General features: G+C 39.9%; 1 protein-coding gene across 2 annotated transcripts; it reads left to right on the forward strand.

Annotated features, from left to right (window-relative positions):
* Positions 1-3,144: 3,144 nt before the first annotated feature.
* LOC123131626 (DNA (cytosine-5)-methyltransferase CMT3) lies at positions 3,145-10,882 on the forward strand. Of its 2 annotated transcripts, XM_044551286.1 has the most exons (21): positions 3,270-3,456; positions 3,563-3,662; positions 4,121-4,228; positions 5,024-5,102; positions 5,184-5,423; positions 5,500-5,599; positions 7,324-7,478; positions 7,567-7,632; positions 7,715-7,927; positions 8,006-8,064; positions 8,171-8,237; positions 8,325-8,654; positions 8,740-8,808; positions 8,894-8,980; positions 9,045-9,132; positions 9,276-9,397; positions 9,478-9,582; positions 9,659-9,702; positions 9,788-9,857; positions 9,983-10,086; positions 10,190-10,882. In XM_044551286.1, the coding sequence occupies exons 4-21, from the start codon at positions 5,088-5,090 to the stop codon at positions 10,371-10,373; spliced, it is 2,118 nt and encodes a 705-aa protein (XP_044407221.1). In that variant the 5' UTR covers positions 3,270-3,456; positions 3,563-3,662; positions 4,121-4,228; positions 5,024-5,087; the 3' UTR covers positions 10,374-10,882. The 2 variants fall into 2 exon arrangements, with proteins under 2 accessions (XP_044407220.1, XP_044407221.1); XM_044551285.1 differs by lacking the exons at positions 4,121-4,228; positions 5,024-5,102 and having other exon boundaries at positions 3,145-3,456.
* Positions 10,883-11,301: the final 419 nt, after the last annotated feature.

An 11,301-nucleotide genomic window follows, 5' to 3' on the forward strand; every position in this document is an offset into this window, starting at 1 on the left:
TTAATGCTTGTCACTAGGGTCCGAGTGACATGATTTCAGATCTGAACCTATTATGTTTTCATGAATATATGTGAGTTCTTGATCCTATCTTGCAAGTCAATAGTCACCTACTATGTGTTATGATCCGGCAACCCCGAAGTGACAATAATTGGGACCACTCCCCATGATGACCGTAGTTTGAGGAGTTCATGTATTCACTAAGTGTTAATGCTTTGGTCCGGTACTCTATTAAAAGGAGGCCTTAATATCCCTTAGTTTTCAATAGGACACCGCTGCCACGGGAGCGTAGGATAAAAGATGTCATGCAAGTTCTTTTCCATAAGCATGTATGACTATATTCAGAATACATGCCTACATTACATTGATGAACTAGAGCTAGTTCTGTATAACCCCATGTTATAACTATTGCATGAGGAATCGCATCTGACATAATTATCCATCATTGATCCATTGCCTACGAGCTTTACACATATTGATCTTTGCTTAGTTACTTTTCTGTTGCCACTGTTAGATTTCTACAAAAACTGCTATTGTTACTTTTGCCACCATTACCGTTACTTCCATACTACTTTGCTAGTAAATACTTTGCTGTAGATATTAAGTCTTTCAGGTGTGATTGAATTGACAACTCAACTGCTAATACTTGAGAATATTCTTTGAGTCCCCTTGTGTCGAATCAATAAATTTGGGTTGAATACTCTATCCTCGAAAACTGTTGCGATCCCCTATACTTGTGGGTTATCACACCACATGTTGGAGGATCCATAAGAATATAACTTCTATACAAATATACACAACCATAACTCATTACGTTGTATTCCTTGCCCATCTTCAACTAATTTGCTCAAGTTTGAAAATAATTAATGGGTATTAGCAATCATAAAAGATGTCCAAGATAATATATTTGTATGTGAAAGTTCTCTTCCTTATACTAATCATTCATGAATTGCTTGTATGACCAATATTGTGATTGTCAAGCTTCAAAAAAATCACTTTCTAGACCCAATGTGAAGCTACTACTAGGCATGAACATACTGAAGGAAATATGCCCTAGAGGCAATAATAAAGTTGTTATTTTATATTTCCTTATTCATGATAAAGGTTTATCATTGATGCTAAAATTGTATTGATCGGAAACTTAATAATTTCACAAATTAAACAAAGTTCTCAAATTTTGTTCGGTAATTCAAAAAATCTTTGAGGAATTTCAAAAAATGTCCGCTTTCAAATAAAATATTGGCGTTTTAAAAAAAAACAAATAGTTTCAACATTTGTGTTTTTATTTTCACCCTTTTCAAAAATCAATTGTATAGAAATTTCAAATTTCGTTCACATTGTTTCAAAAAATTCTCCATGTTTTCAAAAATTTGTTCAAATAATTCAAAAAACTATATAGTTCAGTAAATGATTAGGCTGCACTAAAATGTTGGCGTTTTTTGAAAAAAAAACAAATAGTTTCAACATTTGTGTTTTGTTTTTCACCCTTTTCAAAAAACAATTGTATAGAAATTTCAAATATCGTTCACATTGTTTCAAAAAATTCTCCATGTTTTCAAAAATTTGTTCAAATAATTCAAAAAACTATACAGTTCAGTAAATGATTAGGCCGCACTAAATATCCCGCTCTAGTGAATTCTTAAAACCATTGCGCTAAAGTCTTTCACTAGTAGTCATTCGCCCTAGTGGCTAGCGTCACTCGTCAACGATCTGTGCATCACTAGTTCGGCCAGCCTGTGCGTCGGCGCGCAGCTTGACACAGTAAGGTTCCAATAAGAGCTCCCATGGATTCAAGCCTGGGTCTCCTCCATGAGAAGTAGTGAAGCTAACCACTAGGTTAGCACAGTGTTCGTGATAAATGCTAGGGCGCGCCCTACTTATAGATTAAAAGTGTCGGGTTTACTCCTTTTTCTGTTTCTTGTTTTATTTTATTTTTCTCTGCCTTTTTTCATTTGTTTCTTCAGTTTTTTCATTTTCTTTTTCCTTTGATTTATTTTGTTTCTTATTTGGTTTTCATTTTTTTGGGTTTTTTTGTTTCTTTTTGTTTTTCATTCTACATTCTTATATACATGATCAATTTTTTTCAAATACTTGTTCAACATTTTTCAAATACTTGTTCAATATTTTTCAAATACTTGTTCAACATTTCTAAAATACCTGCTCAACATTTATATATGTATGATAAAAAATTTCAAATACTTGTTCAACCTTTTTTCAAATACTTGTTCAACATTTTTATATACATGATCAATATTATTTCCAAATACTTGTTCAATATTTTTTAAATACTTGTTCAGCATTTTTAAAATACATATTCTACATTTAAAAATACGTGTTCAACGTTTTTATATTAATGATCAACATTTTTTTCAAATACTTGTCAATTAATTTTAAAACACTTTTTCAGCATTTTTAAAATGCGTATTCTACATTCAAAAAATACTTGTTCAACATTTTTATATACATGATCAACATTATTTTCAAATACTTGTTCAATATTTTTTAAATACTTGTTCAGCATTTTTAAAATACATATTGTACATTTAGAAATACGTGTTCAGCATTTTTATATTAATGATCAACATTTTTTTCAAATACTTGTTAATTAATTTTAAAACACTTTTTCAGCATTTTTAAAATGCGTATTCTACATTTAAAAAATACTTGTTCAACATTTTTATATACATGATCAACATTTTTTCAAATACTTGTTCAAATTTTTTTAAATACTTGTTCAACAGTTTTCAAATACATGTTCTACATTTTAAAAGTACTTGTTCAAAAATTTTACATACATGATCAACATTTTTTCAAATACTTGTTCAACATATTTCAAGTAGTCGTACAACATTTTACAAATACTTGATCAACATTTTCAAATGTTTCTTGAAGAGTGCTTTTGTAAACAAAAGTATACAGAAAAATAAAAATACTTTTTCAACATTTTCAAATTCTTGAAGAATGGTATAATATGATATTTTAAAGTATAAACAAAAGTAAAAAAGCGAAAAAGAAAACAGAAAACGCAAAAAATATACAGGAAAAAGAGCTTATGGCCTCCCGCAGTAGTGGGCCGGCCCAGCTCGAGTGGATTTGCTTGCTTCCACCCGAACGGGCTCGCACTGAGCGGAGCGGGCTCCAATCCATCCCCGACATACTGCTCAAAAAAATAAAATAAAAATCCATCCCCGACATTGGTGCCCCGGAGGCGGAGACGCCGGCACTGGCACCAGCGACCCCCACCATCCGGCCGCTCTCCTCTTCCCCCCACTCTCCACAACCCGCAATGGCGCCGGCCCGCAAGCGGAGGTCCGCCGACGAGCCGCCGCTCGTCGTGACCGAGCGCGCGACAAGGGGGCGTCCGCCCAGGGAGGATGGCGACCCCGAGTTCGTCGGGGACCCCATCCCCGCCGACGAAGCTCGGGCCAAGTTTCCCCACCGCTACCACCGCCAGCGCAGGTAGCTCACGCCCCCTCCCCTTGTGTCTGTTCTCTGAGCGTGTGTGTGGTGTGTGGATACTGTGCTGAATGCTTAGGGATTTCTGCATCCGCGTTCGTCTGGGCAGAAATGGGGAGGAGGAGGAGGAGGTGAAGGCGCGCTGCCATTACTGGGCAGCCAAGGTGGAAGGAATCGTCTATAACCTCCGTGACGATGTGTATGTAGTGGTAATCGTCTTCCTCTGCTTATCAACATGTTGCTCCTCAATGGAGTATCTTTTACTACATGTTTCCGGTTATGCTTGCTGCTAATGAATGGTTGCTCCATTCATCATCATTGTTATTTAGGTAGGCTGTTATGGTTAGTATCACTCCGTCATATGCTTCTGCTGTGAGATCGACGGTCCTATCATCATTGTTAATCAGCATGACTACTCTACTTCTCTGTAGAAAATTTGCTGCGTAGATGCATTTCCTCTGGTACCCAATTGGGCCCATGTGGCTCTGCATATGGCTGCTGCAGTAAAAGAATACTCGCTATCTTTTACACTTTTTCATGCTACTGTTCTGCCTCCACAACTCATGTGACCGCTGTTATGCTTGCTGCTATCATTGCTTCTGTTTTTCTTTCTTTCTTTTGTTGTTATTAATTATCAGGGTGCCATCATAATGCTTCTTTTCAACAGCTCATGCCATTGCGGTTATGCATGCTGCTGTCAAGTACTCGATGGCTGACCGTCATCGTAATGCTCTGTTCATGCGCCTAATGTGGTTGCCTCCATGTTTCCTGCTTTGTAATCTATGTTTATAAAGCGGTAAAGCGAAGCGAGGCGCTAGGGGGGCGCCTCACTGCTTAAGCGATAAAGCGTAAAGCGAGGCGACGCTTTAGACAGACTCTGAACCTGATGGGCAGTATAATAGAGCACCATTTAGTGAGACATATATATGTTGATTCTAATCCACCAGTGAGCCCATATATTCTGATCCATCCACTAAGCAGTAAGCAACTAGCCAATTGCTATAAGAGAGGCAGTAGCACCTAACAGCAGAGGAGTTGTGCATAGCATAACACACAACAGAGCAGAAAAGGCTGGTGCAGATCTGAGGAAGCTGCTGCCAGAGGAGAGAGGAAAGAGCTGAAAGCCTGGATATTTGCACGCTCTGGTTTTGGTTCTCTCTCTTTCTTTCCCCTCCTGTAACTGTTTCAAATGTGAGCCCAGCCCTGTTTCCCTGCCAGGAATCTCTGTACCCTGCCTGGCAAGTCTAAGGCGTCCTCTCTGCCTTAAAGCGCCAATCAGGACGCCTAAGCAGGCGCTTCAGACGCTTTAGTGTCTAAGGCGGACGCCTTAGACACATGTCTAAAGCGAGTTGGACGCTTTGAGCCTGGAGGGCGCTCTAACGCTTAAGCGACGCTTTAGGGACGCTTTACAAACAGAGTTGTAATACTCGCTCACCTTAATGCCACGGTTTGTACAAAATGAATTTACACCTCAGCTTGCATTGCTTAATGCCATTTTGGGTACTCCTCTGGCCCGAAAAAATTGTCGCTAGTTATACTACCGAGCTGTATTATCTCAGTCCTTTTCTAGTGACAGATAAGACGGATCGGAGGGAGTACCAAACTGCATCCATACGACACCTTTCTCCGTGAATATGGTTTCTGCTGATGTAAAAAAATATCCTTGCTATCTGTTAGATGTTTGCATAGGTTTATTCATTCCTGATTCCTTTATCATCACTCCTGTTTAGGCAGAGGAAGGAAAGCCCCATTTCATTGGTAGAATCACCGAACTTTTTGAGGGAACAGACCACGTCAAGTACTTCAACTGCCGTTGGTTCTTCCGATCGGAGGACACGGTGATCTCGACCGCGAAATTGGTTGATGATCATAGTCATGATCCCAAGCGGGTCTTCCTCTCTGACGAGAGGAACGACAACCCGCTTGACTGTATTGTGTCCAAGGTTAAAATACTGCAAGTCGATCCCAAGGTTACTGCTCTTGTTCACAACTGTGTCTCCCCTCCTTGATGAAATGCTTCTCATTTTTTTTAACTCCACGTTTTAGCTTGATCTGGAAGCAAAAGCCCAACTAGCGGCTGACAGCGATCTGTACTACGACATGTCGTACACTGTGCCCTACTCTACCTTTGAAAATATCACAAATGGTAATTGCTGCTGTGACCTTTGTACTCATTTCAGTTATGCAAGCTTTTTATTGACCTATCTAATGCTTTAAACATGTTCAATACTGTTGCTATAATTTGCTGTAACTCTGTTTAGTTTTGTAAATTAACTCCTAAGAGTTGAGCATTTTAACCAACATGTGAATTTTTTTCCCATCAGACCATGTTGATCATAATCTGGTTTAAGTTAAAATCTAAACTCATTGTCTTATGCCCATGCTTTCTTCCTTCAAAATGTTATTTCAACCTGATACGTTCAATAGAAATTAGGATGTAACTCGTTTGTTAAAACAGTCAGTAAATATCATAAATGGCAATTATTGCTGCTAACCTATAACTCTGTTCAATTATGCAAGCTAATTATTGGCCTCCTTAATGTTTAAATATTTCCAATATTGTTGCTAAGTTTTTTTTTTTGAAAAAGGTGTGTATTATATTAAATAATCAACATAGGTTCATTACAATCATCATCGACCAGTCGCAACACGCAGGCTGGAACTGAACCGATCAACACACCCTTACTCACACCACTCCTACCAAAACTAGCGAGAGCGTGGGCAACCCTATTGCCATTTCTAGAGATCTTAGCAATAGTAAAATCAGGGAGTTGGCCCAGCAAACTCTGAATTTCCCTACACAAGCTACCAATGGGAGATCTATTAAAGTCCTTTGAAGAAATTTGTTGGATGACATTCACACAGTCGCTCTCAATAACTACTGGCCGGTCTATGAACTGCATGGTATCTCGGATTCCTTCAAGACAGGCTTCAGCTTCGGCCGCCTCAGCACTAGCGCAGTTACTGATTGTGTTCCAAGCAGATCCAATCACCGCCCCATTTGTATCTCGTAGAACAGCCCCCCAAGCTCCATGGTTTGTCTCCTGAATAAAGCTTGCATCAACATTTAGTTTGAGCCAACCTGAGTTAGGTCTGGCCCATTGATAATCTGCAACTCTCTGTTTAGTCTCACGGAATGAAATGTCTGGCATCACTTTTTCTTTTCCTTTAAAGTCAGGTAGCGACTGTCCCGCTCTGATCGCCGCATAGGAGCTAGCATAACTTTCTAGGAATTCTGCTGATGCCTTTATTGTATCTTTCCCGTCACCAAATATAATGTTGTTTCTAAGGTGCCATGCTCGCCACCAGATGAAAAGGAGGTGTGTACGCTCCTCATTCGCCTTATCAAGAGTTAGAAGGACCCACTCACGCCCCGTACATGTGAGATCAGTGCCTCCTTAATGTTTAAATATTTCCAATATTGTTGCTAAGTTTAACCTGTTTAGTCATGTAAATTAACTCCTGGGAGATAAACATTTTAGAGAATATGTAAAAACAAATCCCATCTGTCCATGTCGATCATAATCTAGGATTCTAGGTTAAGTTTAATCCAATCTCATTGTCCATGCTTTCTGCGTTTGGAATGTTAATTCTGCGGATAGGTTTGGTAGACATTAGGATGACATATTTTTTCTGTGCATATAAGCTGTGTTCAAACATGCAAGAATATTTTTGGTAGAAAAAGATAGAATTAACTAAGGGGCATCATGGGCCTAGGAATTTTCATCTATTAGTTAACTTATCTTTGGTAGATATCACCTATAATCTTGGGCAATTAGGACATGAGATCAGCATGTTCAGTAATTTTAATGATCTGTTGAATAATCTTGCCAGTTCAGTATTATAACTGAAGGTGTGTTTTGCGTGTAGATATAAATGAAATTTCAGGGATTTCTTCGGATGCTGATTCGGAGGTTGACACCTCTGTGGCAACTGCAACGCTACTTGACCTTTATTCTGGTTGCGGTGGCATGTCCACTGGATTGTGCTTGGGCGCTGCACTAGCTGGATTGAAACTTGAGACGGTATTACTTAGGCTTATATTTATTTGGAGAATAATTTGTCGACCACCCTTCATTATGTCTATAATTTCTTTCTTTTTTATATTTGTAGAGGTGGGCTGTTGATTTTAACAGCTACGCGTGCAATAGCTTGAAGTCCAACCATCCCAAGACCGAGGTTGGCTCATGAATCTTTAATTCTTTTTGGCTGGTACAAATCCTCTTGTTCTATCTTGACTAGATGTGATTTCTGAATATAGGTGCGGAACGAGAAGGCGGATGATTTTCTATCTCTTTTAAAAGAATGGGCAGTTCTATGTGACCAATATGTCCATGGTAATAATGCTGAGGCACCTCCTCCGATGGACGATGAGGAGGAAGAGGGTGAACTCGAAAAGGACGAATATGTCGTGCAAAAACTCACTGATATCTGCTATGGTGGCATTGATAGGAAAAGTTGCATTTATTTCAAAGTGCTACACTGTCCATCTAGCTCATTTCTAGTGCTCATACTTCTGTTACTTAGGTTGGTGTGATATTTTCTTGAACAGGTGCAATGGAAGGGATATGGTCCCGAAGAGGATACCTGGGAGCCCATTAAAAACCTTAGGTTTGTATCTAATTTGACATATTCCTATTACATAATAATGTCTATTTCCGTTGCAGTTATCCAGAAAGATCTATGCACAGTTCACTGATTCTTTTTTAATGTTCAGTGACTGCCCTTTAAAAATAAAGGAGTTTGTTCAAGAAGGCCACATGCGAAAAGTATTACCACTGCCTGTGAGTACTTGCTATTCTTTCTCCGTAATTTTGTACCTGAATATCAGATTCCTGATGTTGTTTATTTGTTCTGTTATACTTTTAAAGGGTGATGTAGATGTCTTGTGTGGGGGGCCACCTTGTCAAGGGATAAGCGGGTTAAATCGGTTCAGAAACCGTGACGACCCACTAAATGATGATAAGAATAGGCAGCTGGTCACTTTTATGAACATCGTTTCCTATTTGCGGCCGAAGTTCGTTTTGATGGAAAATGTGGTGGATATACTGCAATTTGCCGAAGGATATCTAGGTAGGTATGCGTTGAGCCGGTTGGTGGCTATGAACTACCAGTCTCGGCTGGGTATTATGTTAGCAGGTTGTTACGGGCTTCCACAGTTCCGCATGCGCACCTTCCTATGGGGTGCCCTCACTACAATGGTTTGTTTTAATATTCTTTGTCACTTTCAGTTTTTTTTACAAATTTATTTCTGAGATGATTGATCAGTTGTATTTGGATATGCAGGTGCTCCCAAAACATCCTCTCCCCACGCATAATGTTGTTATACGAGGCGGGGCGCCGAATGCATTCACGGTAAGCAAAACCATAATAAAATTAAGATCGTAATGAAATCCTATGAGGAGTGAAAATATGCTGACGAGCTTATTTTTCGTTGCAGCAAAGCGTTGTGGCATATGACGAAATTCAAAATCCAACCTTGAAGAATGCCTTGGTCCTTGAAGATGCGATCTCAGATTTACCGAAGGCATGTATTTACTTGACTTCTATTTGTCATATTTTCCACATATCGTCTTACATCTGTTATGCAGGTTGGTAACGATCAAGCTGATGACGTACTTGAATACCTTGTGAAACCAAAGACAGAATTTCAGCGCTACATTCGTCTTAGCCGTAAAGGTAACTATATAGCTCTTTTGATAAGACGAATATATGCTCATCTTTTTTGTTTGTGAAAAGTCCTTTCCTTTTGCATTTCACATTTCAGTTCAGTTTATGCATTTAAATTACTATTTTTTATTAGTGTTGTTCCAATGTTCTAGAAATGTTGGACTACTCATTCGGTGATAAAACCGGTCCTGGAGAAGGCAAGCTAATGGATCACTGTCCTCTGAAGTTGAATAAAGATGATTACGAGCGCGTTAAGCGAATACCATTTGAGAAGGTAGGTGGCTGAATTTTTTCGAAATGTTTCTTGTGTGATTACTCCTCTTCCCTTTGTGAAAATTTTGAATTCTCACTTAGGGAGCCAACTTCCGTGACCTGGAAGGTGTAAGAGTAGGGCCAAACAACGTCGCTGAGTTTGACCCTGAGATTCCACGAGTTTACCTTGAGTCTGGCAATCCATTGGTACGTGTTGCACCGCCCAATATCGTCAGGACTTTTCTAGTCACAATTGCTGAAGATTGCATGTCTGTATGGCCAGGTCCCTGAATATGCAATCAAGTTCAGGAGTGGCAAATCTCTCAGGTTAGTGCCTTACTTATTTTCTTTTCTGAAACTATACTAGGTTGTTGATGCTGTTCTCAAGATACACGCTGCGATGCATTTACAGGCCGTTTGGACGATTGTGGTGGGATGAGACGGTTCCTACAGTGGTAACCAGTGCAAACCCACACAGCCAGGTCAGCTTTGTCACAAGCTACCTCAATTTTCTGATCTGACCATTTAGGAAGCACATGACCTTTTGTTCAGTTTCGACAGTGTCAGGTTTAGAATCTCTAAATGTGTTCCGTGTTGCTCCCTGCAGAGAATACTACACCCGGGCCAGGCCCGAGTTCTGACCGTCCGTGAGAATGCAAGGCTGCAGGGGTTCCCGGATTATTATCGCCTGGATGGTCCCATCAAGGAGCGGCAAGTTTACGAACTGCTCTGCTAGTCGTGATTTCCATAAATAAATCAAGACTGAAACTGAACATCTGTTGGTCATGAAATGAATTCTGGTGCTGGCTGGCAGGTACATGCAAGTCGGCAACGCGGTGGCGGTCCCTGTGGCCCGGGCCTTGGGATACTCTCTGGGCCTGGCGTACCTGCGCATACACGACGGCAGCGATGACCCGATGCTGGTGCTGCCCGCCAACTTCTTTAGCCCGGGGCAGACCGAGGCCATCGCGCCCGCAGACGAGGTTGCAGAGGAGTAGGACACAGAGAGCTCCCGTTGCTGCTGGTCTATTGAACTGGGGCCATTTTCTGAAATTGAGCTAGGTTGCTGTGATTGGCCAGGATTGGAGTTTTGTGATTGGCTAGGATTCATTTTTTCTGCTTTGGTTGTATTTTTCTCAACATTATCATTGGTTTCCAATTGATGATTTTCATCAGTAGAGTGGTGGTCATATGTCTGTTTATGAATAGTCGAGTTTGTGCTCAGCTCAAGTTGCACCTCATTGTGCCTGTGGTGACTCAGGTGATGTTTGTACAGTAACCAGTCACACATAGAGAAACCAACAGATCTCTCGTCCCACACTTGTGGTTTCCCACAGATTTGGAAAAAGAGTTGGACCTTTTTATAAGGGTTCCTCTTTCAGATGCTATTGGAGCTTGACAAAAGAAGAAGTGGTTCCCGTTGCCCGCCTCACGCCACGCGTGCGCGTCGTGTTTTGTAAATGAACCCCAGATTATTTTTCACATCATATTTTTTTTCACTATGATACATGCATATTACTACCTATGTTACTTTCATTATGATTTATTTTAAAGTGAAAGTACTATTCTACTCCGTGAACTGTCAATTTGAAGAAATAGTGAGAAAATTCATTAAAAGAAAGTTGTTTATTTATGCCAAACATTGTTGAATGTTTCAGTGCTTGCAAATTCCCCTGGAAAAAGGAGTGTTTGTAAAGTTTCATCATGTAATGACATTCACGGAGTCATGGCGAAAATAAATAAATAAAATCAACGCTCTAAAATGCTTTCAAAAATAGCATTTTTTGGAGGACCTGTTTTGTTTCTATGCTACAACTTCCACGAATGTCATCCCACCGTGAAACATTGCAAACACACCAAACATTCAACAGTGTATTCCGATGGGCGCAGTTTTTTTTAAGGTAACGATGGACGCAGTTTTGCTCT

This window comes from Triticum aestivum, chromosome 6A, assembly GCF_018294505.1.
Source record: "Triticum aestivum cultivar Chinese Spring chromosome 6A, IWGSC CS RefSeq v2.1, whole genome shotgun sequence".
NCBI classification, from domain to species: domain Eukaryota; kingdom Viridiplantae; phylum Streptophyta; class Magnoliopsida; order Poales; family Poaceae; genus Triticum; species Triticum aestivum.

What these genes read in the sequence shown, in the direction of transcription:
- LOC123131626 (XM_044551285.1), top strand. Translation starts at nt 3,284, where the DNA reads ATGGCGCCGGCCCGCAAGCGGAGGTCCGCCGACGAGCCGCCGCTCGTC. An exon ending in AAAGTTGCATTTATTTCAAA is followed by an intron (nt 7,928 to 8,005) that starts GTGCTACACTGT and finishes TTTCTTGAACAG; the next exon opens with GTGCAATGGAAGGGATATGG. An exon ending in CATTCGTCTTAGCCGTAAAG is followed by an intron (nt 9,133 to 9,275) that starts GTAACTATATAG and finishes CCAATGTTCTAG; the next exon opens with AAATGTTGGACTACTCATTC.